This window comes from Oryctolagus cuniculus, chromosome 11, assembly GCF_051225735.1.
Source record: "Oryctolagus cuniculus isolate XC-2025 breed Fujian yellow rabbit chromosome 11, ASM5122573v1, whole genome shotgun sequence".
In the NCBI taxonomy this organism is placed as follows: Eukaryota; Metazoa; Chordata; class Mammalia; order Lagomorpha; family Leporidae; genus Oryctolagus; species Oryctolagus cuniculus.
In genome coordinates, this window is record NC_142877.1 from 116,509,026 (window position 1) to 116,536,865 (window position 27,840).

General features: G+C 48.8%; 1 protein-coding gene across 6 annotated transcripts in view; it reads left to right on the forward strand.

Moving 5' to 3' along the window:
* TNRC6B (trinucleotide repeat containing adaptor 6B) overlaps positions 1-27,840 on the forward strand; it is a 289,241-nt gene that overhangs the window by 211,904 nt on the left and 49,497 nt on the right. For all 6 annotated transcript variants that reach the window (XM_051834072.3, XM_051834078.3, XM_089308956.1 and 3 more), the window contains 5 exons: positions 3,957-4,044; positions 10,244-10,265; positions 17,152-17,493; positions 21,211-23,556; positions 25,049-25,207. In XM_051834072.3, the coding sequence (XP_051690032.1) occupies positions 3,957-4,044; positions 10,244-10,265; positions 17,152-17,493; positions 21,211-23,556; positions 25,049-25,207 (2,957 nt within the window). The remainder of the gene's footprint in view (positions 1-3,956; positions 4,045-10,243; positions 10,266-17,151; positions 17,494-21,210; positions 23,557-25,048; positions 25,208-27,840) is intronic.

Genomic DNA, 27,840 nt, shown 5'->3' on the forward strand with positions numbered 1-27,840 from the left:
TGACCGCACACCCGTTGCCCTGTAGCCGTGTAGAGTGCCCCTCGGCAGGGAGCCACGCGGCGTTTCCTCCTGGTCATAGCTGGGTCGCACGTGTTTGAAAGGCATGTGGCGGACGTGGTGCCACAGCATCGTCCCAGGTAATTCACAGTCTCAGTTTGGGCCCTAGGTGATTAAGATAGTGTCGGCCAGGCTTCTCCTTGGTACTATTTCCCCCTTTCTGATTAAGAAGTATTTTATGGGAGATGCTTTGAAGTTGTGACTATTCTGTTCCTCATCACTTGGTTTATTCTCTCTGCGTCAGTTCATATTTCTCTGTTTTCTGTAGTGGCTCACCATCTCTTACTGTCATTTGTTGTGATGCTTGTCTTGTCCCAGATTTGGCTTGTAGGAGCCCCTTCTGACCTGTCCTCTGAGACTATTTAACATGGTCTAGTCTTGGAGCACTTCCTGCTTTTTGGCAAATCTATAGTCTAGTTCCATCTTGAACTTCCCTCGCCCTAGCCATAGAATTAGCGCTTTTTCCAGAGAACTCCGATTCTTTTATTAAATATTAATAGTTAGAGGCCACCAGCCTGGGTGCTGCGTGTGTTGGCTGCCATCTCAACATTGCATTGATGGAGCTAGGTGTGTGTGTGCGTGAAGAAATACATACTCCCAGAAATCTGCAGGCAAGGTGACTTCTGTGTTCAGTATGATAGCCGTCTACATTTAGTGAAAGCCTTGAGTTCATGCCAATAACTAGTTTGGATCCAACCCTACAGGGCTTATTTGCATTTTTGGTAGCTCCGGTTTTCAACAGTGAGCAATCTGTGTCTTACTTATTGATTGGTCGCCCTGCGCGTAGCCGGCGTCCGTCAGCTCCTGCAGGGATGCCCTCCTTACTGTGTATGGGCTATGACTCAGCACAGGGCCTGGTGAAGCTCCCCAGAGGCTGAGCCAGAAGAAAGCCGAATCCTGCACTGTGGGATTCGTGGAATCATAGCAGGTTTGTAAGTTGGGTTGGCAAAACAGGTTCTTCTAAGGAGGTGAAATTGCAAGGGAAGGCTGCACTCGACCAAGATGCGTGGCAAGAGTCAGGGTGCAAGCACAGCCGTCTCCTGGAAAGCTCTGGAAAATATTTGTTCTGGAAATAAATCCCCTTCTAGTGAGCATGACTTTCAGTCTCTTCCTTGAATTACCTGGTTGTAGGAAAAATACTTGAATAGGTTAGTTGTTTTTTAAGAATGTGTCTCAGGAAAAACTTGCAGGCTATTTTTACATTGCATTTTTTCAGATAAACTTTTGATTTCAGAATAATTTTAGATTTGTGAAAAAGTGGCAACTTAGTGCTTTTATAATGCACTAAACATTGAAGTAGGAGAGACATTCAGGTTGTGGTTGCTTCTTTACTGTAGTTGTTTTCACTATAAAATGTGGAAACCAAATATCAGTAACATGGGCATGAGGAACCCCAGCCTGAAGCCAGAGGAAGAGAGAGACTCTCAGAGTGGAGTGTAACAGGATGTGGAAGCAGGTGACTCAGATGGCAGCGCCCATACTGCCAGTTTTCTAAGGTCATTTTTTTAAAGATATATTTTACTTGTTTGAAAGGCAGAGTTAGAGAGAGAAAGGGAAAGAGAGACAGAAAGGTCTTCCATCTGCTGGTTCACTCCCCAAAAGGCCACAGCAGCTGGGGCTGGTCAGGCTAGAGCCAGGAGCAGCTTCCGGGTCTCCCAGGTAGTGCAGAGGCCCTTGGGCCATCCTCTGCTGCTTCCCCAGGCACTTTAGCAGGGAGATGGATTAGAAGTAGAACAGCTGGAACTCGAAAGTGGAATAGTGCCCATACGGGATGTGGGCATCTCAGGCAGCACACTTTATCCACTTCGCCATAACACCAGCCCCCGGTCACTTCCATAAAGTGGTACAGAGTTTCACACTTTGATGTACGCATATAGAATCTGACTCCAGCATCAAATATTAAGTAAACTCTTCCTCTGATTGTATTCATAAAGTTTTCATGCAGGTTACTTTAAGGATGTAAATTTTGTATATTTTGTATATTTGTACCCAGAGCGACAGAAGGAGAAAGGCCAATCTTTGTGATTGTGGAAAAAGGCAGTGACAACTGTAGCTAAAGCAATTAAAGAAGGCTTACTCTCTGTAAATACAATATTAAGTGCACATGCCTGACCTTGGTTTTGGTTCAAAGTTGCTTCTGTGCAAACTGAGGGTTTTGAACTGTATCTCCACTTGCCAAACTTAGCACCTTCAGGAACCATCTTGGTGGGTTTTGCCCTATTTGCATATCTGTTATTTGCATAACTTTGTTCTTTAACTTAATTAATTTGACCTTACTCTAGGTGATACCTGTAGAATCATGATTTGGTGGCCGGCGCCATGGCTCAATAGGCTAATCCTCCACCTTGCGGCGCCGGCACACCGGGTTCTAGTCCCGGTCGGGGCGCCGGATTCTGTCCCGGTTGCCCCTCTTCCAGGCCAGCTCTCTGCTGTGGCCAGGGAGTGCAGTGGAGGATGGCCCAGGTGCTTGGGCCCTGCACCCCATGGGAGACCAGGAAAAGCACCTGGATCCTGGCTCCTGCCATCGGATCAGCGCGGTGCGCCGGCTGCAGCGGCGGCCGTTGGAGGGTGAACCAACGGCAAAGGAAGACCTTTCTCTCTCTGTCTCTCTCTCTCACTGTCCACTCTGCCTGTCAAAAATAAAAAAATAAAAAAAAAAAAAAGAATCATGATTTGGTGTGCTGGGCCCCCTAAAATGAGGGCAGGCATTGCACTCCGTGGGTTAAACTGCTGCCTGGGTCATCCATATTCCGTATCAGAGGGCCTGGTTTGAGCCCCGGTTACTCTTTGCTTCTGGTCTAGCTCCCTACTGATGTGCCTCAGAGGGAGCAGATGATGGCCTCACATACTTGGGTCCTTGCACCCCTGTGGGAGCCCTCATGGAATTCCTGGCTTTGGCCTGGCCCAGCTCTGGCTGTTACAGGCAACTGGGGAGTAAACTGGTGGATGGAAGATCTCTCTGTCTCTCCTTTTCTCTCTGTCACTCTGCCTTCCAAGTAAATAAATAAATGTTAAATGTTAAAAAAAAAAATCTCTAAGTACCACAGGCAGTATCTGCCCAGCATTCTGGGGGACGGGGGCTCCATCACTGATTGTCCTTGCAGTTCTGAAATTCAGTGAGGACTGAGTTTGGAGTTTCTTACCTTAGCCTTGAAGTTGTTAACATCCAGTGGTTACTCAGAGGATACTCCAGAAAGTCTGTGGAAAAGTGAACTAAAGGGTAAGTTTATTTTGTTGCAAAAAAATTTTTTTGTTCAAATCCATGCATATTATTGTTTTCAAAGAAGTTCATGAAAAGTACATATTATGAAAAAACTAGGTGTGGATTTCAACAACAGTTTATCTTTTTTTTTTTTTTTCAAGATCTATTTATTTACTTGAAACACAGAATATGGAGAGAAAGGGAGAGACAGGGAGATCTTCCATCCACTGGTTCACTCCCCAAATGGCTGCAAGGGCTAGGGCTGGGCCAGGCCAAAGCCAGGAACTTTATCTGGATCTCCCACCTGGGTGCAGGGGCCCAAGTACTTGGGCCATCCTCTGCTACTTTCCCAGGTACACTACCCTGAAGGTGTCACGGGGACACATAAATTATGACACATAGCTGTGCACCGCCATTGACCTAATAGACTGGTTGTGTGTGAGAAATATTGAGAAGCCAATGGATATTGTCATATTCAAGTCAGGCCTTTTGCTGTGTGGAAATAGATTAATCCTTTATAAGGGGAGTGATAAACCAAGGTGTGGGAATTACCAGATGCGGCGAGTAACGCCGAGTGTCCTGCTCAGTCACGGCGAGGAGCTGTTGCCTGGCAGACGCCTTACAAGCGTTTCCTTGGCTACAGGAATGGGTTGTGAGGATGCATGCCTAACCTTCTGGTGTGACATTGCCTTCACAGAGAGAAGGAGCAAGAAAGGGAAGAACAGTTAATGGAAGACAAGAAAAGGAAGAAAGAGGATAAGAAGAAAAAAGAAGCCACTCAGAAGGTAGGTTTTAATCCATCAGATCTGTCTCCAGGGCTGCCGAGCATCCAGAATAAGTAGCTGTCTGGTCTGGACACCTGACCTCTCAGTAATACTGCTTGAGACATTTATCTAAGAGTGTTGTTGTTGTTGTTTTAACCAAGCAGAGTTAGAGAGCGAGACAGAGAGAAAGCTCTTCCTTCCGTTGGTTCACTCCCCAAATGGTTGCCATGGCCGGCGTGCTGCACCGATCCGAAGCCAGGAGCCAGGTGCTTCCTCCTGGTCTGCCATGCGGGTGCAGGGCCCAAGCACTTGGGCCATCCTCCACTGCACTCCTGGGCCACAGCAGAGAGCTGGACTGGAAGAGGAGCAACCGGGACTAGAACCCGGAGTGCCGGCGCTGCAGGCAGAAGATTAGCCTAATGAGCCGTGGCGCCGGCCTGTTTAAGAGTTTTAAGACTCAAATTGGGATAAAATTCAAGGCTTGCATTTGTACCACAATGTAGATGTCGGATAATGTCGCAGCTGATTTTAGGATAACAACAGTAAACGGTATTGACAAAGGCAAGAGAGTAACGTGACTCACAACTATTGTCCTATTTCCTTGTTTGTATCATAATCGAATCTCCATCTCTCTTCCCTCCTCCCTCCCTTCTTCCATTCCTCCTTTGCTCCATCCCATCTGTGGATCCTTCCTTCCTCCTTTCCACCTTCTTCTTCCCCCTCTCCAGGCATCTCCCTCCCCTCCTCCCCTCCCCTCCCCTCCCCCCTTTCCTGTCTGCCCTCTTCCCTCTTCCTTCTTCTCTCTCCTTTCTCCTCCCTCCCTCCCTCCCTTCCTCCCTCTCCTGTCTGCCCTCTTCGCTCTTCCCTCTTCTCTCTCCTCCCTCCCTCCCCTCTCCCCTTCTCCTCCCCTCTTCTGCCCTCTTCCCTCTTTTCCCTCCCTCCCTCCCTCCCAACAGACGGGTTCTTCATTAGTTGATTCACTCTCCAGATGCCCACATTAGCCAGGGCTTGGCCAGGCTGAAATGAGGCACCAGGAACTCAGTCTGAGTCTCCCACATGCGTGGCAGGAACCCAGGAACTTGGTTCATCACCCGCTGCCTCCCAGAGTATACGTTAACAAGAAGCTGGACTGAAACCCAGAGACTTCCATATGGGTTGCCGGCTTCCCAAGTGGCATCTTAACTACTATGCCAAACACCCACCTCTGAATCTCCATTTTCTTAAGCAAGTTTATAGAATAACTTTACAACACTTGCTATCCTGGTGTCCTTTTTGGCCTGCCCATTGTTGGTTAGGTGCGCGTACGTTTTAATGATTGCGTGTGGAAGCCCCTCAGGAAGGATCTAGAGGGTCTGCGAGTGCTCTCAGGGTTATGTCATTGCACAGCTTTGAGGGATTTGCTTAGAGAAAAAGGAGAAATGCTAAAAGGAAAAGTGACAGGGTTGACAGCTGTTGGCAGTCAGGTCTCAGCTGAGCTGTTTGTCAGTGGTGAGAGGCCCCGCCCCTCGCTTCAGCGTGCCCTCTGCCCTGGCCCTGCTTTGCTCTGGCCTCTTTCCTGCACCTCACCTTTCCTTTGATGTGGCCTGGCTCAGCAGGGCTACCTGTGAACCTTTTTTGGAGGCAAGGAGATTGCTTTGAGCCTTGGCTAATGGTTCTTCCCACTACCTGCAGCACCTGGGAAGCAGCGCCTCCTGCTGTGGTGCCAGGAGCTCAGCAGGAAGTGTAGACTGAGAGTCAGTGCAGTTGAATGCGAGCCAGGTAAGGGGCAGAGGCTCTGGAAGCATTTCCGATGCAGCGTTTCTCATACTGAAATAGATCATATCTGAGTACCAGCACAAAGAAAATCCTAGGGTATTTTCTGAATTGGATTACTTAAAACCGTGCCATCTTAAACATAGGAACAGAATTTTATCTTTTCTTTGTGACTTAATTAAAAGGCACATTCATTATTATTTGGTGCTGTAATAGACCATAGTACTCTTTAAGATTCTGTCTGCTTCCAGTCATGGTTCTGTTTCTATTAATAGTGGTTTGTTCCTCATCACATCTCGGCTGTACCTGCTTCTCACGTGCAGCTTTTCATCCTAACTTGAATTGTCTAAAATTCTGGAGTCATAAAGACTCTGAATTAAGAAGCCAGATAAAAACCCAGAGGGTTTTTTTTTTTTTTTTTTTTTAACGTCTCCAGGCGTCACAGCCACGTCTGCTGTCACTGAGGCTGCAGTATGCAGGTTCAGTAGCCATGGGGCATTGGTGGCCTCGACCCTGTGACCTCTGGACTCTTGGAATCCCCCAAGTGGAGTCATGTGACACTGAACCTCAGTGAACGGTTTCTTTCCTTCAGGGCGCTCAGACGTTTCGTCTACTGTGGTAGCACAAACACTGAATTTTGCAGTCTGTGGAGTGGATGGTTACTAGGCCACACACCAGGAACCCTGAGCAAAGACTGCTAACAAGAGAATAACAAATAGAGTGATTGTGTCAGACAGTATACATTCCACCTGCACTCAACACAGATAACACTGTTTTGTGTGTTCTTTTTTTTTAAACTTAATTTAAAAAAAAAAAAAAACAAAACATTTATTTGAAAGGCAGAGAAGCAGAGAAATCTCCATCCCCTGGTTCACCCCCGAGATGCCCACAGCAGCCACAGCTGGACCAGGCTGCAGCCAGGAGCCCTGCACTCAGTCCAGGTCTGCCGTGTGGGTGGGAGGAAAGCAAGTACTTGAGCCATGATCTGCTGCCTCCCAGGATGCATTAGTGGGAAGCTGGAATGGAGGATGGAGCCAGCACTCAGACTCCGATGCTCATCACTGTGTCAAACTCCTGCCCCAACTGCTTTCTGTTGAACTAAAAACATCAATATCTAAAATAGTGAAATATGTATCTATAGGGACTGGCATTGTGGTGCAGCAGGTTAGGACGTTATTTGCAGTGCTGGCATCCCATTTGGAGAGCTGTTTCAAGTCCTGGCTGCTCCACTTATGATCCAGCTCCCTGCTAATGTTCCTGGAAGGCAGGAGAAGATGGCCCAAGTCCTTGGGTCCTTGCCATGCATTGGTAGACTTGGATGGAGTTCCTGGCTCCTGTCTTTGGCTTGGCCTGGCCCCAACCATTGCAGTCATTTTGGGAGTGAGCCAGTGGATGGAAGATCTTTCTCTTTCTGCTTCTCCTTCTCTCTCTTTCAAATAGGTAAATATTGTGTGTGTGTGTGTGTGATACACATACACATAGAGAAACACACACACACATCTCAAACTCACTAGATTATTCTGACAGAAAAGTGATTTAAAATGAAGCACAGTTGGGTTGGCGTTTTGGGGTAGTAGATCAAACCTCAGCCTATGAGGCTGGCATCCCATATGGGTACCTGTTTGAGTCCTGGCTGCTCTACTTCCAAAACAGCTCCCTGCTAATGTGCTTGGGAAAGCAGCAGAGGATGACCCAAGGGCTTGGTCCCCTTTAGCCATGTGGAAGACTTTGATGTGGCTCCTGGCTTCGGTCTGATCCAGCTTTGGCTATTACGGCCATTTGGGGAGTGAACCAGCAGATGAAAGATCTCTCTCTCTCTCTCTCCATCTCTTTCTTTCTCTCTCTCTCTCCTCTCTCCCTCTCTCTCTAACTTTGTGTTTCAAATAAATCTCTGAAAAACAATGAAGGATGGTGTGTGTGTGGGGTGTGTGGGGGGGTTGGGGGGTGTGTGTGTGTGAGGGGTGTGGGGGGGTGGGGTGTATGTGGGTGTGTGTATGTTCAGGAGTGAATAGGATTATTCATGTGGAGAGAACAGTTGATGCAGCTGGACAGTCCCCATTGTGTTCGCATCTGCATGAAGGACTGATCAAGAAGTGATGGCAAAGAGGAAAGTTACCACAAGTAACACAGATTCAGCCATTTCTGCTCAGAGGTGTTCTATGTCAGCTGCAGTCTAGGCTGACACGACTGAGGCATGGCCTTTGATATCATTTTATTACACTGAGTCATTGCCTGATTTCAGAATTGAATTCCTATTTGGCAGGTTTAAGGAGCGAGCACAAAGCTCGCCATGCGATTATCTCAGTGGTTTCCAGCCTTATTGTCAAGACAGTGCCTCGACTGGGAGGCACAAAATGTGCTGCGATGCAAAGAAATGCAGGGAATGTGCCAGAGGTTCTATTGTGTGGTCGTTCAGTCAGTCAGCAAGCGTCTGTGGGGCCCCTTTGGAGAGCTGCCGCACCTTCCACGCTGCTGACTCCGTCGCTTCACAGCCGTCTCTCTGTGCCTGTTTCCTCCCCTGACTTCGGGTTTCTCCAGGTTTTGTGTTTGTATTGCCAGCAACTTGGGAAGCGCCTGGTGCTGAGCAGTCATTCAAAAAACATTTGTTTAATAAATGAATGATGAAGAATAAAGAACAAAAGACAGTGATGTAATTTTCTGGAAAAACTGTTACTTAAAGCTAAAATTGAATTACTTCCACACAGACATTAACCACGAACTTGCCCTGCTGTGTTCAGTGGTGATGGTGGTTTGCTCTTTCCAGAGCCATCCTGAGTCAACTGTCAGATTTCCTTCATGAGAAGAGGTGTCAAAGAAAGACTGCATTCACCTCCGGGAGGCTGGAGCTGCCGGAGGAGGAGGAGCGTTGTTTGGCGTCAGCAGAGCCCGCGCCCTGATAATTCAGTCTCCCCCCATCTAGGGCCCGGCTCTTTGTTGACAGAGCCACATTGTGGGACATATTGGACATCATTTGGGATCATTGCTTACAGCTGGGGAAGGCAATAACTTCCATTTAACCGCTCTTCAAAACGGCATTCTAAGAAACGTTAGCAACGGTATAAAGCCTCAGTTACCGCAAGGAACTGGTGTCATCCTTCGGTAAATGGGGCAGTGGAAGAATTACGCTCGTCTCACAGCATTTTTGGTAGGATTGCAACGTATAGCAGCCAGGACCAGGAAACATGTTCATTTTAAGACAATGAATTCCACAGATTCAGGCTGCACTGTTTGCTCGTCCTGCAGTGCGGGAATGTGAGGGGCACCCTAGGAAGTCACACAGGCGGATCGTTGGAGTCAGGCTCGGAGCGGGTCTGTGCTGTGCTGGGGTCCTCTTCAAGGCAGGCTGGTGGGCTACAGAAACAGCCTCCCACGTGACCCTGCACCACCTAGCATAGCTTCCAGCCACAGACAGCCAGATCACTGCTTCTGAAGAGGCTTGTACTGTTCATCTTTAAAATTAGAACAGTTGTACACTGTAGAAGTCGGATTACCAGTATAAAAAATGCTTCAGAAGACTGGCAGCTGGGAAGAGGGAGCCAGAGTCACCCCTGATCTCAGTAATGAAATGGATTCTGGCCTGCTCGCCTCGCATGGCCTGTGAAGTTTGTGCTGTGCTTAAGTTACGGGGCATGTTTTCCCCTCCTGCAGGTGGCTCCTAATTGCTGTTTCCAAACTAAAAACCCATTGTTGTATTCAGCCCGACAACCTGTCAGGTTGATCGCTTCCATAGATGTTTAGTATCTGTAGAAAGAACTCTTAACAAACCATTCTTTGCTTGAGATTTGCCTGTTTCCATGTTACTGCTGTACTTTGTCTACTTTGCATAAACTTTGATGATAACAGTGATGTATTGAGCATTGGCAAGCGCTGTGTGGTGCAGTCCTTACACTGCCTTGCAGGGAGATGATGTTACTTTTGCCATTCAGCAGAGAACAGAAAACCGAGCCCTTGCTGTCGGGAGGTGGCAAGACTCGGTTCCGAGCCCTGCCTTCCCTACCGCACAGCCTGTCTTGCCTGTCAGGATGGGCCCCGAGGTTTTGGTTTTCATATTTGAGACTGTGGGTTTGAGTCTATACTTACAAGGGATTTTTTGGTCTGTTTATTTCAGTGGCTAATTTAGTTTCTGGACCATATCCATTTGATTTTTTTCTACTCGCAGTAATCAAAATGGCAAACACCATTCCCAGTATAGGATTTCATCATTGAATGAGTATTGAATGCTTTAAAACCTTTAAAAATTATTTTTAGAATGCTTCCCAGTGGTGGTCATGTAAGTTGTAGCTGGACACACGGCCATACTCTTGACAAGGATGTCTCAGCTGACTCCTAGCTGCTTTTTTCTGGATTTTCACTATGCCTGTGTATCTGACGGCTTGAATTACATGACTTTTCAGAATGAAAGTAGTCTTATAATGCAGGCACTGAATGCAAAGCAAATCTTATTTACTTATGTCTGTTTATTTTGTAGGTCACGGAACAAAAAACCAAAGGTAAGATTCACCCCTATCCCCATCCCCAGAAGCTCTGTTGTTTAAGTTGTATACTGCTGCTGACTCAGCCTTCAACCCACTGGAATAGAGGGTGGGCGTGGAGTATTAAGGTGGGCTGTTTGCAGTCACCAGAGAGCAGTATTGAAAGATTTAAAGTACTTGTATTAGTGTTTCTAGTTGCCCTAATTTTTTTAGGAGGCAAAAGAATATATATATATTTTAAATATTTATTTATTTTTTTAAAAGACAGAGTTGCAGAGGCAGAGAGAGAGAGAGGCATCTTCCATCCGTTAATTCACTCTCTAGATGGCCACAACAGCCGGAGCTGGGCCTATCCAAAGCCAGGAGCCAGGAGCTTGGAGCTTCTTCCAGGTCTCCCATCTGGGTGCAGAGGCCCAAGGATTTGGGCCATCCTCTTGGCTTTCCTAGGAGATAGCAGAGAGCTGAATCGAAAGTGGAGCAGCTGGGACTCAAACCAGCGCACTGCAGGTGGTGGCTTTACCCCCTACGCCATGGCACCAGCCCCCAAAATAATATTTTTAAAGTATAGGGATCATGACTTTGAATTGAGCCTTTCAACCCTCAGCTTAGAACTCAGAACCAGTAACAGAATCCGGACGCCAGCTTCTGTGTCACGGATGGAACCTGCAGAGGACTGTCAGCCACCTGGGTGCCCATGTGTCTTAGAGTGTGAAAGCGGAGCGTGTTTATTTGTGTTGTGTTCTGGGCAGGGGCCTGGAATAGGCTGGTGGTTTTGTTTTTTGTTATTTTTAAGATTCTGCATTTTGGACCAGATAACTTTGTTACAAGATAGGAATACTGTTGTAAACAAAAGTGGGTGTCCCTTAAGTCACTTTCAACATGGCAGTCTCTGTTTTCTGCTTCTTTGTCTCCTTATACATTTTGGTGATAGGGTTTTGTATGGTGGTAGTCTTTTGGTCAGTTTGGCTTAAGAATAAGAAACTTAATTCTTTGAGATGCTGCTATGCTTGCCCAGCAAAATAGGTGATTCTTAGTCAGGTATGCATTGGAGTGATTTAAATGGAGGCGTCAGAATGTGGAAGGCCACAGCCCTTGCCAGTGAAAACCTCTGCGGGTGATCCTGGTAAGGAGCAACACCACTGCAGACCAGGGCTTTGTATGCGGCTGTGCTGACCTGGAGAGGAGGTCCGGGCTGGGTGGGAGGCTCTTCGTGATGAGTGTCTCCGTCGTATGTTGGACTGCCAGGCCAAAGCATGCCACTTGTCACGCAAGACTCCTCACGATGGTGCAGATTTCTTAGGAGACTTGGTTATGAAAAACAGATTCTCAGATCACGAAGCGTTATGGTGATATGTTTCTGATCAAGACACATTTCAAAGGAAAATGCCCGGACTTTGTGACTATAATGACCTACAGAATAAACTGAGAGAAACCATTGTTAGTTACCAGTATCTTCGTTGGTTAGGGAAAAGAGTGTTATCCCCTGTGCCATTCAGCCAGTTCTCAGCCAAGAAGTGGCCTTTATTTTGGAAACATGTTTGTAAATTACTTATCTGAAATACAGATTATAATTTGCTATAGCAGTAGTGTTACCCAGAGTGGTGTAGTGGCCATGTTTTCTAAACCAACCATCTAGGAAAGGATTGAAACACGTGAGAATTAATATTGCTAGGACTTTGATGGCTTTTGGGACAGAAGATGAGGAAGCTGGCATTTTCCTGGGCATCTCAGGCTCTAGGCTGCTGTAGCCTGGTGGGTGGGCTCCTAGGCCCTGCCTCAAGTCTAATGCTGCCAAAGCTAAATCCTGGCACGCTGCAGAGTCAGGTCATGCTGTCTGAGACGTGGTGTCTCTGTTGGGAAACTAAAAACCTATTAGACATTCTCTGTCTCTCGTGTTCCTAACCATGTTCCTCTTCCTCTGCCAAAGTCTTAAAAGTAAAATTGTCCTTTCTACTCATTACCAAATTTTCCTTCTTGCCACGGTCTTTCTTGTTCCCACCCCATGTTCCCACCCCATAGCATGGGGTGCAACTTCACAGTCCCTGTGCCCAGCCCCAACCAGAGAATCCTCCAGTGAGCAGAGTCACTTTTGAGTCTCCAGGGGATTTACTTGTTAGAACCAGAGGGTAGGCAGGAAGTAAAAATAAAAGTTGCCCTGCCACACGTTAGACTGTAAGCAGAGGGAAGCCCAGGCCTTTTATAGCCACATCTTCATCTGCTCCCGAGAGCCCACCTGGTGCTCTGCTCTTTGTTCTTTCCTCCCTCGGCTGCCTTTCTGGGTCCTGTCCCCTCCCCAGGATGCTGTCTTCCTCAGCTTTGACTCTGCACCTGTTTTCCCCACAAACTCTGTCAGAACAGACTTGGTGTCAAATCTTTGATTGTACAAAGGACTGAAGTAAGATTTTTCTGTATTTCAGAGAAAAAGTAGATCGATTTTTTTAAAAGATTTATTTATTTATTTGAAAGAGTTAGAGAGAAGGAGGGGCTGAGAGAGAGAGAGAGAGGTCTTCCATCCACTAGTTCACTCCCCAATTGGCCACAACAGCCAGAGCTGCGCTGATCCAAAGCCAGGAGCAGGAGCTTCTCTGGGTCTCCCATGTGGGTGCAGGGGCCCAAGGACTTGGGCCATCTTTTAGTGCTTTCCCAGGCCATAGCAGAGAGCTGGATCGGAAGTGGAGCAGCCAGGACTCAAACAAGCACTCGTATGGGATGCCGGCGTTATAGACCAAGGCCTTAACCTGCTGTGCCACAGTGCCAGCCCCGAAAGTAGACTCATTCTATGTTCTTTCTTTGTCTTGTGCCTTTAAGAAAAGTGAGGAAGGAAGAGCTGAAGAGCTAGTGGGAGCTGGTCTCACAAAGACAGAAAGGGATAGCTAGCAGTGTTAGAGCCACAGGAAGTCCAAGGGGAAAAGTCAGCAAGTGCTTTTTAGACTGGCAGCAATGACCACCAGCAGCTTGATGGGGAGAGAAGCTTGCAGGAAAATGTTCGGGGCAAAAGCCAGCGTGTGCTGTATAAGGAGTGCGTGAGAGGTCAAGAACTGGAGGTCGTGCTTACAGGTTACTGAAAGCTGTTGGCTACACATCAGCTGGTGTGTGTCATCCGTCTGAGAAATAATCTTTGCCAGGCCTTGTTTGCATTTTTACTGCTGCTTTAAAAACACTTCCAAGGGCGGCTAAGATGCTGGCTAGGATGCCCGTGTTCCATCTCTTTGATGTTTGGCACCATTGAGATAGTCAAAAGAAATAGTTCGTGGTAGTCCAGGCTATGCAGTTGTTGGGTTTGCTGTGCGTGCACACAAAAAATTCAGAAGCCTACCTGTTTGAGAAGTTACTTCAGAAATATTTTTATCTGAAAACGTAGCATCTAATTGAAGTTTTTCAGAAATGGTGTAATGTAAAGGAAACAGGGAAGGAGAAGCACTTCAATCATCAGGGGACTTTATGGAGTACATAATTCATTTTAGAAGTGAGTGAATGGAAATTGGAAATAGTATACTCAGCATTTTTCATTGTTTTTATTTCCCTTTGATACTGAGATCATGGTTAAGCCACAGACTTTTTTTTTTTTTTTAAGATTATTATTTGAAAAAGTTAAAGAGAGACAGGGAATGACAGAAAAAGAGATCTTCCATCTGCTGGTTCACTCCCCAGATGGCTGCAATGACCAGGAAGGAGAGAGAAAGAGCTTCCATTTGCTGCTTCCTTCCTAGATGAATGGCCAGGGCTGGGCCAGGCCAAAGCCAGAGGTAGGAGCTTCTTCCAGCTCTCCCACGTGAGTTGCAGGGACTCCTTTGCTGCTTTTCCCAGGCACATCAGCAGGGAGCTAGATCAGAAGTGGAGCAGGGGCCACTGCTGTGGTGTAGCAGGTAAAGCCACTGCCTGCAATGTCAGCATCCCATTTGGGCACCAGTTCAAGTCCCAGCTGGTCTACTTTCAATCCAGCTCTCTGCTATGGCCTGGGAAAGCAGTAGAAGATGGCCCAAGTCCTTGGGCCCCTGCACCCACATGGGAGACCCGGAAGAAGCTCTTGGCTCCTGGATCAGCACAGCTCTGGCTGTTGCAGCCCTCTGGGGAGTGAACCAGTGAATGGAAGACCTTTCCTCTCTCTCTCTCCCTGTAACTCTACCTTTAAAATAAAATAAATAAATCTTTAAAAAAAAAAAAAAAGAGGAAGTAGTAGTAGTAGAGCAGCTGGGACTTGAACCAGCGCCTATATGGGATGCCAGTGTTGAGGCGGTGACTTTACCCCCTACACCACAGTGCCAACTCCAAGCCACAGACTTTTATTCTGGAAAACAAGAAACTGTGACCTTATTTTGAGCAGCTTGTCTTTAGAAATGCTTGCCCCAGGACCTCCAGAATTAACATTCAGGAAAGAGAAAGGCTGAGAAGTAACAAGTTCAGATTCAGCAGTCCCCTCCCTCCCTCCCTCCTCTTCCCCCTCTCCCTCTCCCTTCCCCTCCCTCCTCTCCTCCCCCTCTGCCTCCCTTTCCCTCCCCTCCCTCTCTCTCCCTCCCCCCTCTCCCTTCCCCTCCCTCTCTCTCTCCCCCTCTCCCTCCCCTCTCCCTCTCTCTCTCCCCCTCTCCCTCCCCTCTCCCTCTCTCTCTCTCCCCCTCTCCCTCCCCTCTCCCTCTCTCTCTCCCCCTCTCCCTCCCCTCTCCCTCTCACCCTCTCTCTCTCTTTCTCCTGTTATGGTCTCCCATTCTGGGGCTTGAAGAGGCTCACTCTGATTCTGATGTCTTATGTTTGGCCTTGGGAATCAGGCTGGGTCAGGCCTCCTGCCCAACAGCTGCATGGCTCTCCAGTTAGTGTCTAGGATTCTGATTCTCCTTTTAAATGCTTACAGTTCTCTACTTCACAGAAAGATGTTGTAAAGAAGTAGAATAAGGATTCATTCGGGTCCTGAGGCAGCTTTCACCTGTGACTGACAGGGTCTCAGACCTCTTCTGACTGTGTCCAGGAGTCCTGAATGACTTGTCTCTAGACCGAGTGCAATATTAGAAGGAAGTAGTTGAGGCATGTCCCTATCCTTTCATGACTTTATCATTCATAACCCTGTTGGGATGGTGGGAGAATGCCCTGAGGAGTTTTGTGCATTTTGTTTTGTTTTTCCTAAGATTTATTTTTTTATTTGAAAGGCAGAGATAGTGAGGGATCTATCTGCTGGTTCGCTCTCCAAATGGCCGCAACAGCTAGGGCTGGGCCAGGTTGAAGCCAGGAACTAGGAGCTGCTTCTGGGTCTCCCACATGGGTGCAGGGGCCCAAGTACTTGGGCCATCTTCCATTGCTTTCCCAGACACATTAGCAGGGAACTGAATTAGAAGTGGAGCAGCTAAGACTTGAACTAGTGCCCATATGGGATGCCAACACTACAGGTGGAGGCTTAACCTTCTGTGCCACAACGCCGGCCCCCTGAAGAGCTTTGGCAAGGAACCGGCACAGTATATGGTGGCCAGCAGTGCTGTGAATGCTGTGGAGTCACCCTCGTCTTGAAGGCTGTGCTGGCTTGTTTGATTCTCCTTCAGAAAGATGAGGAGAGACCTGTGCTGGCCTGCTCTGCATAAAGATCCAACCCCAGTAATGGGAGGGCCGATCACCAGTGCCTCGCTCTTCTGTCCTAAATACCCATGGAGAGGGACCCTCTTCCCCAGCCTTTGCCAGATTCTGTTTTTTTTTCTCATAATGTGAAAAAAGGGGGATTGGAAAGGCTGTATGCTATGGACTCCTCCAGAAACAGATGGAAAGCTAACCATTAGATGATCTTCATTCATTCATTTATTGGTGTTGCAAGTCATTCAGAGGTCACTACATGGATATCCATCCATGACCAACGTGAATGACCAGTGATGTTTGCTCTGCTCATCAGATCATGGGCGCTGTGACCTGCTTCCCTACTTGGAGGCCAGCACCTCCTGCACGGATGGACACAGGGCTTGCCTGGGCGTCAGTGGAGGCACCTGCCCCTTCCTGCTGTCATTCTCACAGCGCTTGCCCTTGCCCTCCAGTGGTGATTCTTCATGCCACGTCCCTCAGTGAGACGGGCGACGTGCAGACTCAGCCCCACTTGAGCACCTAAGCAGCCCGGCCCTGACTGCCCTGGGTGGCAGGAGTGGGCTTCAGGGGCGTGTGAATCACCGGCTTGGAGGTTATTTCTGCAAGGCCCGTTTGCCTGGCAGATTTTCTAAAGTAAATAGTAAAGGTGCCTCCAATTTAAAATTTTTAAATAAAGAACTGACAAAAAACCTTTTTTAACAATAAAAGCAAAAAGATTTATAAATGTTTCTAATATGTAGACAGTGGACCGGGCGAGTCTTTGAGTTTAGGCAGCTTTAGAAACCAAAACCAGGTGGAGTTTTGTGATTCTCCTGGTCTGTGCTTCCCGAGATGAGATTCCTGCCCTGGACAGGCATAGGGCAGAGACAGGGAGGGGCTGTCGGTAGAGAAGGTCAGGATGAAACAGTTCCGTGGTAGGGTTGATGCGTGGCATGTTCTGGGAGTTCAGGAGGGGGTTCTCTGAGTTAACTCTTCTAAGGATGTGGTGAAGGGAAGGGACTGTGGGCTGAGAGGCCTAACCCCTTCAGCAAGGGCTCGTTGCCGACGTTCTTACCCACCAGGCAGCCCTCTAGAATCTGACCCTGCCACTGGCTGATGGGAGTGGTTGGAGCTGCTTCCCTTCCCTAGTGAATGGGATGCAGTCCACCGACTTGCTGGCTGTGAGCCTGCATCACCATCACCCACCTCCTCCACCCATCTTCAGGCAGCTGTAGGTGCCAGAAGAGTTGGGCAAACTATCTCTTGAGTGTGGAGAGAGAACAGTTGTCTTGTTAGAATGGGTCTCACGTAACCTTTCTTAGAGATAATCTTTAGAAAAATGTATCTTGATTTCCCAATCTCTTTCTTTCAGTGCCCGAAGTGACGAAACCAAGTCTAAGCCAACCAGCGGCCGCCAGCCCAATTGGCAGCTCCCCATCGCCACCAGTCAATGGTGGCAACAATGCCAAAAGGGTGGCAGTGCCGAACGGACAACCGCCAAGCGCCGCCCGCTACATGCCTCGGGAGGTGCCGCCGCGATTCCGTTGCCAGCAGGACCACAAAGTGTTACTAAAACGTGGACAGCCCCCTCCGCCGTCCTGCATGCTCCTCGGGGGCGGGGCAGGGCCTCCTCCCTGCACAGCACCTGGAGCAAACCCAAACAACGCACAAGTGACAGGGACGCTGCTGCAGAGTGAGAGTGGGACTGCACCAGGTGAGGCGGTGGTGGTGGGCCTGAGCCCCGGGCCTTTAAAGGGAGAAAGCTGCCCCAGACATAAGGTGGAGGTAGGATCTCTGCATAAAGTGCGTAGGGGCAGGTCCCAGAAACTGACTGTGTGCTCCTGACATGGAGTCTGGCTTAGCCACCGCTGGCCATCACCCCAGGGCACAGTCCAAGCACCCGGCGTTCCACTGCCAACACAGCCCATGTTCAGGTGTGACCGAGAGGGGACTTGTGTGGAATAAATTCCAGCCGAGAACACGCATATTTGAGAACAGCAGGGGTGTAGAGAGGACGGCCTCTGGGTTACAGTGCAGGCCGAGGGAGCATACCACGTAGTCCTTTCTGCAGTGTTCATTGCGTTTGTAAAATCAGTTTTTCTTTTGAGGGGCCTGAATTTTGAGCTCTGTTAAGAGCTATTGCATAGCTCTAAGATATGTTTTAGCCAAAGGGTGGTGTTAGGAGTTTTGAGAGTTAGAATCAGTGAATATTTAGTCAGCTCACAGATAAGAACTTCCAAGTCTCTTTTCCCTTTTTAAGCTTATTAATAGATTCCAGCTTATCTCTCTCTCTCTCTTTTTTTTTTTTTATTTTATTTTATTTTATTTCTTTGAAAGTCAGAGTTACACAGAGAGGAGAGGCAGAGAGAGAGAGAGAGAGAGGTCTTCCATCTGCTGGTTCATTCCCCAGATGGCTGCAACGGTTGGAGCTGCCCTGATCCAGAGCCAGGAGTTTTTTCCGGGTCTCCCATGTGGGTGCAGGAGCCCAAGGACTTGGGCCATCTTCTACTGCTTTCCTAGGCCATGGCAGAGAGCTGGATCGGAAGAGGAGCAGCTGGGACTAGAACCGGCGCCCATGTGGGATGCTGGCACTTCAGGCCAGAGTGTTAACCTGCTGAGCCGCAGTACCGGCCCCCCAGCTTATCGCTTAAAATGTCTTTTGAGGCTATATTAAAATTCAGAGCTTGAACACCATCAAGCATTGGCAAGGACAATTAATTAATGGTTGTCACCGATAACACTAGAGTTTGAACAAAGAATTGCCTAGAAAATTATGTCACCATCTGGTTGTGTGCAGAGTGAGGATGGAGGGAAGCCTTGGGACGACACAGGTATCCTGCAGAGGTAAACCCTGCCTCTGAGGCTGCCCTGCAGTAGCCATCAGGCTAGGCCCAGAGCAGGTAGAGCAAAGTAGCCTTTCTTTCCTGGCCCCTCATGTGAGGGACAGTCCTGGTGGGCACTTCCACAGCTTACTGTAGCCAGGCCCGGAAGCAGACGTGGGTCTGGAGCCACTCCGAGTCCCTTATAGATCCTGCTAACACCAGAGGAGACCTGTGCATCTTGAGAGTTGGGAATTCTGAGCTTCCTCTCGTCTTCATGATGCTCCACATAATGCTTTTTCAACTTCATACTGATTTAAAGCTGCTTGGCTAAGAAGCTACAATATGTTTAAAAGAAATTATCTCCTTAAAAACATGTTATTTCTTCCCTCCATTTATGGTAAACTCCACCAAGGTGCTGAATTAGATTAACTTATCAGATTAAGTTCCTTGGGGTTAGGAACCTGTCTGGTTCTTGCCCGTGTGTCCCCCTGCATCCCTCTCAGTGAGCACTCAGCAGGTGTTTCCTGGGCCACGTTGTACTGACCACCATGTGGAATTCAAACATTAGCAAGACAGGGTCTCTGCCGGGAAGGCAAATGACACAGGGGAGGAAAGATGTGGATACAGCTGTGGCACTGAGCGCAGGGGCTGTAGACAGGGAAAGGTTATTTTCAGGGGATGAGCTTAAAAACAGCTTCTTAGAAGCAATGAGTAAATGTCACTATGGATTCAGGAGGAAAAAGTAGATGCAACATGGAATGATGTCAGAGTGAGCGGGCCAAAATCGTGGAATGTCAGTTAATACGGACCGTGAACATCTACGTAAAAGTCACACACAGCAAAACTAGAAAGGTCCCACATCACAGAGCATCTTGATTTATTTGTTTATTTGAAAGTCAGAGTTAGAGATGGAAAGACAGAGAGCTTCCATCTGCTCGTTCACTCCTCAGATGGCTGCAATGGCCTGAACTGGGCAGATCCAAAGCCAGGAGGCAGGAGCTTCTTCCAGGTCTCCCACATGGGCACAGGGGCCCAAGCACTTGGGCCATCTTCTGCTGCTTTCCCAGACGCATTAGCAGGGAGCTGGATCGGAAGTGGAGCAGCTGGGACTTGAAATGGCACCCCTATATGCCACAGTACCGGCCCCAGAGCATCTCGATTAAACTCTAGGCCAAGGTGTTAATTCTTCCACACTAAGCAACTGTTTAAAGACTGTAGCAGTGATAAAATCAAAGGTGTGCTATAGAACATTATTCCAGCCATAACTTTTCAGAGTAGGTTGTAGATAAGGAGCAAGTATAGGTTGCTACTGCATTGTCTTGAGATACAAGAAGGCCCTCTCTGCCCTGAGTGATGGCAAGGAGACAGCCTGAAGAAATGTCGCAGAGTCACCTTAGCGGCTAGGGCACTGGGCAGATACAAGAGAAGAGGTGACTGAGACAGTGGTGATACTGACTCGGTCAAACAAGATGAGCAGCCGAGTGGAGGAGCCCACCTGTGGGGAAAGGGAATGAGCTCCCCCTGGCACGGTGTGAGCTCTGGGTGTTACTGGGAAGCACACGGGAGGCAGTGGGCCCCAGGTGTTACTGGGAAGCGCACGGGAGGCAGTGGGCACCAGGTGTTACTGGGAAGGGCATGGGAGGCAGTGGGCCCCGGGTGTTAGTGGGAAGCAGTGGGCCCCCCAGGTGTTACTGGGAAGCGCACAGGAGGCAGTGGGCCCCGGGTGTTAGTGGGAAGGGCATGGGAGGCAGTGGGCCCCGGGTGTTACTGGGAAGTGCACAGGAGGCAATGGGCCCCGGGTGTTACTGGGAAGCACACGGGAGGCAGTGAGCCCCGGGTGTTGCTGGGAAGCGCACGGGAAGCAGTGGGCCCCGGGTGTTACTGGGAAGCACACTGGAGGCAGTGGGCCCCGGGTGTTGCTGGGTAGGGCACGGGAGGCAGTGGGCCCCGGGTGTTGCTGGGAAGGGCACGGGAGGCAGTGGGTCCCGCGTGTTACTGAGAAACACAGGAGGCAGTGGGCCCCGGGTGTTAACTGGGAAGCACACAGGAGGCAGTGGGCCCCGGGTGTTGCTGGGAAGCGCACGGGAGGCAGTGGGCCCCGGGTGTTGCTGGGAAGCACAGGAGGCAGTGGGCCCTGGGTGTTGCTGGGAAGCGCACGGGAGGCAGTGGGCCCCGGGTGTTGCTGGGAAGGGCACGGGAGACAGTGGGCCCCGGGTGTTGCTGGGAAGGGCACGGGAGGCAGTGGGCCCCGGGTGTTGCTGGGAAGGGCACGGGAGGCAGTGGGCCCCGGGTGTTGCTGGGAAGGGCACAGGAGGCAGTGGGCCCCAGGTGTTGCTGGGAAGCGCACGGGAGGCAGTGGGCCCCGGGTGTTGCTGGGAAGCACAGGAGGCAGTGGGCCCCGGGTGTTGCTGGGAAGCGCACGGGAGGCAGTGGGCCCCGGGTGTTGCTGGGAAGGGCACGGGAGACAGTGGGCCCCGGGTGTTGCTGGGAAGGGCACGGGAGGCAGTGGGCCCCGGGTGTTGCTGGGAAGGGCACGGGAGGCAGTGGGCCCCGGGTGTTGCTGGGAAGGGCACGGGAGGCAGTGACTGATGAGATGCTCTCTCTCCCAGAGTCAACCCTTGGAGGTGCTGCTGCTTCAAATTATGCAAATCCCACTTGGGGCCCGGGGGCCTCCAACAACGGCGCCTCCCCCAACCCAATTCACGTCTGGGACAAGGTGATTGTAGACGGGTCTGACATGGAAGAGTGGCCTTGCATTGCCAGCAAAGACACTGAATCTTCTTCCGAAAACACCACCGATAACAACAGTGCCTCGAACCCTGGCTCTGAGAAGAGCGCTCTGCCAGGAAGCACCACTAGTAACAAAGGCAAAGGGAGCCAGTGCCAGCCTGCAACTTCTGGGAACGAATGTAACCTTGGGGTCTGGAAGTCTGACCCCAAGGCTAAATCTGCTCACTCTTCCACCTCTACCACGGAGAGCAACAGTGGACTAGGAAATTGGAGGAATGCAAGTGGTCAGGATAGAATTGGACCTGGCTCTGGTTTCAGCAACTTTAACCCAAATAGCAACCCATCTGCCTGGCCAGCGCTGGTCCAAGAAGGAACTTCTAGGAAAGGGGCATTGGAGACGGATACTAGTAATTCTAGTGCACAGGTTAGCACAGTAGGTCAGGCGTCCAGGGAACAGCAGTCAAAGATGGAAAATGCGGGTGTTAACTTTGTTGTCTCTGGCAGAGAACAGGCTCAAATTCATAACACTGATGGACCAAAAAATGGAAACACTAACTCCTTGAACTCAAGTTCACCAAACCCCATGGAGAATAAGGGAATGCCCTTTGGAACGGGCTTGGGGAACACCTCCAGGAGCACTGATGCCCCTTCACAAAGCACTGGAGAGCGAAAGACTGGGAGTGTTGGATCTTGGGGTGCAGCTAGGGGGCCTTCTGGAACTGACACAGTCTCTGGACAAAGCAATTCTGGAAACAATGGGAACAATGGAAAAGATAGAGAGGACTCCTGGAAAGGAGCTCCTGTTCAGAAATCAACCGGGTCAAAAAATGACTCTTGGGACAATAGTAACAGGTCTACGGGTGGGTCCTGGAACTTTGGCCCTCAGGACTCTAATGACAACAAGTGGGGTGAAGGGAACAAAATGACATCTGGGGTCTCTCAGGGAGAATGGAAACAGCCGACTGGGTCTGACGAGTTGAAAATTGGAGAATGGAGTGGTCCAAACCAACCAAATTCTAGCACTGGAGCATGGGACAATCAAAAGGGCCACCCCCTCCCTGAAAACCAAGGCAATGCCCAGGCTCCCTGTTGGGGAAGATCTTCCAGCTCCACGGGAAGTGAAGTTGGGGGTCAGAGCACTGGAAGCAACCACAAAGCAGGAAGTAGTGACAGTCATAATTCTGGCCGTCGGTCATACAGGCCCACACATCCTGATTGTCAGGCTGTCTTGCAGACTCTTTTGAGCCGAACTGATTTGGACCCCAGGGTGCTCTCAAACACTGGCTGGGGCCAAACTCAAATTAAGCAGGACACGGTGTGGGATATCGAAGAGGTGCCAAGGCCCGAGGGGAAATCTGACAAAGGAACTGAGGGGTGGGAGAGCGCTGCCACACAGACCAAGAACTCAGGGGGCTGGGGAGATGCACCCAGCCAAAGCAATCAAATGAAGTCTGGGTGGGGGGAGCTCTCAGCCTCTACAGAGTGGAAAGACCCCAAGAACACAGGAGGCTGGAGTGACTACAAGAACAACAACTCTTCCAGCTGGGGAGGAGGCCGACCAGATGAGAAGACCCCTTCCTCCTGGAGTGAGAGCTCCAGCAAGGATCAGGGGTGGGGAGGAGGGCGCCAGCCCAGTCAAGGATGGGCCTCGGGAAAGAATGGTTGGGGCGAGGAAGTGGATCAAGCGAAAAACAGCAACTGGGAGAGTTCTGCAAGTAAGCCTGTGTCTGGGTGGGGTGAAGGAGGGCAGAATGAAATCGGAACTTGGGGTAACGGTGGGAATGCAAGCCTCGCTTCCAAAGGTGGGTGGGAGGATTGCAAAAGGTCCCCAGCGTGGAATGAGACTGGCAGGCAGCCCAATTCCTGGAGTAAACAGCACCAACAGCAGCAGCAGCCACAGCAGCCACCGCCACCACAGCCAGAGGCTTCCGGCTCCTGGGGAGGCCCACCTCCGCCACCTCCGGGCAGCGTCCGGCCTTCCAGTTCCAGCTGGAGCAGCGGGCCGCAGCCCACAACCCCGAAGGACGAAGAGCCCAGCGGCTGGGAGGAGCCGTCCCCACAGTCAATTAGTCGGAAGATGGACATCGATGATGGCACGTCAGCGTGGGGAGACCCCAACAGTTACAACTACAAGAATGTGAATCTGTGGGATAAGAATTCCCAGGGGGGCCCTGCACCTCGAGAACCAAACCTGCCCACCCCGATGACCGGTAAATCAGCGTCAGGTAAGCAGCGGCTGTTCTCGCGGGTTTTGAGGAAGGAAAGAACTCCTAGACCAAGGGCCCTTTATGAAGGCGGTTACTCTGCATAGCTTTGCTCTGGGACGCTTCCCTACAGTGTCGCCGACAGAACCTCTATGAAGCGCTCACGGCCTTTCCTGGCAAAAGAAAAAGATGGCAATCCTGCGTTTATCTGCCAAATTGTATTTCTGTAATAGTGTTGGCCTGCAGAATCCAAAAGATTTACATCTGGCCAAACGAACTAGGCTCTGGATTTTAAAAATCAAGCACTGAAGTGGTAACAGCCATTATCCTGTGTCTGCCTGGGCTCTCCCGTGGGCATGTCCTCTGTCCTCTTCCCCCGGCACAGGGAGCTCCTCAGTGTCCTCCAGATGCCATCGCAGTGCTGTGGCAAGGCTGGGCGGAAGGTTTTAGTCTCCTTCCAGATGACTTGCGATCATCACTGGAAGGAAGTGTTTCTAGAACAGCTTTTAGTGATGCCCAGGTTTAGACTATGAGTAGGCTGTATCGTATCTGGTAAGTTAAGTGGCAATGGTCAAGCCATTCTTAGTTTGGCATGAATAGCCCTTGACTTGATTATCCCTATAAAGCTCAACAAATTAAGGAGATGCCCCTTTTAAGTCTTTTTGTAGTCAAAATTATTTATAATATTAATGATGAGTTTTCTACTCCTTAAAGAAGCCTGGTGTTAAATTAATCTGCTTTTGGCCACTTAGAAAATGATTGTTTTTAAACAGTGCACAGTTCTCTTTTTCTAGTGTTAAAAAGAATGAGGAAGGAAATGAAGATTGTTCATTAACTCCCTATTTAGAACAAAATCTGCTAACATTTAAACAAAGTTATATTCATGTCGTATAAACCTTCAAACTATTCAGCAAAGGAAAGATAACAAACCAAAGGATCTTAGTCCCTAGGGTCTCTCCCCATAGATAATCTCTCAGAAGTTTATGTTGCACTCAGAAATCTTGTTCATGCCTGTAGCAAAGTATATGTCTGTCCTTTAAAGATTTTACAGAGAAGGGATTGTACTTTCTATACCACTCTCACCACACCTTTTTCACTGTACTTGTGAGTTTTCCACATTGCTTCTACAGCTCTGCCTTTTAATTGCTTCATACTCTTAGAGTATTCTTTTATGAGTGACTCACAGTAGGTCTGACCAGTGCTTTTTAAATAGATATTTAGGTTGCTGCGCAGCTTCTTCTAACAGTGACACGGTGAACCCTGCTGTACATGTCATTCCATAGATTTTTAAAAGTCTGCACCTGGTGACTTCTCCACAGCAGTTACTGGATCAAACTGTGGTGCATCTGACTTTTGGAAAGCGATGTTGCAAGTGTCCTCCTTGTGGGTAGAATGCATTTATACTTTGGCCGACGGAACACAGGCTTGCTTGTTTTGCCGCCATCACCCTTAGAGATCATATGATGTTTCCTGTGACAGTTCATCCTTAAAGACACATTTCCTTTCCTTACAGTCTGGAGCAAAAGCACACCACCTGCTCCAGATAATGGTACTTCAGCCTGGGGTGAGCCGAACGAGAGCAGTCCTGGGTGGGGCGAGATGGATGACACAGGAGCATCGACCACGGGCTGGGGGAACGCACCCACCAACACTCCCAATACCATGAAACCCAGTGAGTACACCACATTTCCACTTTGGAGGGATTCCTTGTCAATTTGGGAGTAAGATGTTTTGGTGAGGGCTGGTTAGTGTTGAAGCTGTGGATTCAATGAGATTATGGGACATTAAATAAAGAGTTAATAGCAAATGGTGTTCATTTGGCTGCCTGGCACATGCTGAAATGTTTATAATGAACTAGAAGTCGTAAGTAAATGGTGTTGATTTTGTTTTAAATTAGGCCTGGTATCTATTTTACCTTTGTACTCTTGCTGTGTCATTTACAATAAGAGTTCCCTGTCTTCCTGCCTCGTGTGGACCTCATCCTTCCATGCCTGCCTTGGGCCTTAGTGCCCCTTCTCACAGATCCACTCACATAAGAACTGGTCGGGGTTCTTGACCCTCACAAAGATTTCTTCATTTCAGTTTCTGTTTTTGTTTTTTATGGAGAACCTTGTACTCATTCATTCATTGAAAATGTCAGCTGCCCTTGCATGGTTGTTTGCAAGTCTTTGTAGACTGGTGCTGGGGGTGTCTCATTGTGAGTCCCTAAATTGAAGAAGAAAATTCCAAGTGCACGTTGCCACTTGCCTTCAACTCTCTAAAATGTCCCAACATCTCATTTCCACCATATATCATATGTAAGTGATTATATTTTGATTAAATAAGGAAGTGCTCAAAAAATTATCAAAAAAGTTTGGATAGTTTGAGCTTTTTTTTTTTAAACTTTCATTTATTTTGAAAGTCCGAGTTAACACAGCGAGGGAGAGACAGAGTTAGTGACCTTCCTTCTGCCATTTCACTGCCCAGATGGCTGCAGCAGCCAGGTCTGGGCCAGGCAGAAGCCAGGAGCCAGGAGCTTCAATCAGATCTCCTACCTGGGTGCAGGGGCCCAAGCACTTGGGCCGTCCTCTGCTGCTTTCCCAGGACATTAGCAGGGAGCTGGATTGGAAGTGGAGCAGCCAGGACTCTAAACTGGAGCTCAGATGGGATGCTGGCGTCGCAGGCAGTGGCTTTACTCTCTATGCCACAACCGCGGCCCCTGGATAGTTTTTTTTTTTTTTTTCCCCATGATCCTTAGGACTCTTTCAGATCCACATAAAGGAAAGTGTTATAATAGTTTATTCTAGAAATTCAGACTTGTGCCTGTATAACTGGATTGTATTTAAAAATCATGAATTTATAACACTTATCTAAACAGTTCCTTTTTCTGTTCCTTGTCTCTTCTGGGTTTACAGGTTTTTGGTTTTGAAAAGCAGTTATATAGTGTTGTTTAAGCTAGTAATGATTAAAATTAACATTTTGTGTAATTTCCATATAGTCTCTTCATTTAGTAATTTAATGCATTCTTTTTATAAATTTATTTGAAAGGCCATTAGCAGGGAACTGGATTGGAAGTAGAGCAGCCAGGACTCAAACTAGAGCTCAGATGGGTTGCTGGCATAGCCGGCGGTTGTATTACAACACCGGTCCCACCTTCAGGATTCTTATCTGTCTCTCTCAACCGCAGAATCCCTCCTCTTGCATCACAAAACCCCACTCTCCTCCAGATTGCGAATGTCTTCTACTCTTGAAGATTGTCTGATTAAAGTGCATGTTCTTTCTTCTGTAATTTAATGTGTGACATAGAGGAAGGGTATGGACAGCCAGTTGATGCTAGTGGTTAATCTGTGACCTTCTGTAGCCTGCAAGTGTCTTAATTTGATGTTATTCATCTTGTCATTTAACATTAGCACTTTCTTTTCTTTTTTAAATCAATTTATTTATTTGAAAGGCAGAGTTACAGAGAGAGGTAGAGACAGAGAGAGAGAGAGAGGTCTTCCATCTGCTGGTTCACTCTCCAATTGGCTGCAATGGCCAGAGGTGCGCTGATCCACAGCCAGGAGCCGGGAGATTCTTCTGGGTCTCCCTTGTGGGTGCAGGGGCCCAAGCACTTGGACCATCTTCTACTGCTTTCCCAGGCCATAGCAGAGAGCTGGATCAGAAGTGGAGCAGCCGGGACTCAAACCAGCGCCCATATGGGATGTCGGCACCAAAGGCAGCAGCTTTACCCACTATGCCACAGCGCCGGCCCCAGCACTTTTCTTTTCTATAACACATGTCAAAAATTGAACTCCAGGGACAAGAATTTGTCCCAGAGGTCAAGACACTGCTTGGGACACCTGCATCCAATATCGGAGTGCCTAGATTCGGGTCCTGGTTCCTCTCCTTAGAGTCTAGCTTCCTGCTAACTTGCAAAGTGGAAGGCAGCAGGTGATGGCTGAACTAGTTGGGTCCCTGACACAGCCATGTGGGAGACCTGGATTGACCCAGCTTCAGCTTAACCCAGCCCCAGCTGTTGCCAGCATTTGAGGAGTGAACCAACAGATAGAAGATTACTGTCTGTGTGTCTCTGCATTTAAAATAATTTTAAAAGTTAATTAATGAGGCCAGCATTGTGGCACAGCAGGTTAAGCCACCACCTTTGATACCAGCATTCCATATAAGTGGGGGTTCAATTCTCAGCTACAAATCCTCCAATCCAGCTCCCTGCTGATGGTTCTGAGAAAGCAGCAGAAGTACGTGGGCCTCTGCCACCCATGTAAGAGACTTGGATGCAGTTCCTGGCTCCTGACTTCAGCTTGGCCCAGCCCTAGCTCTTTTAGGCAT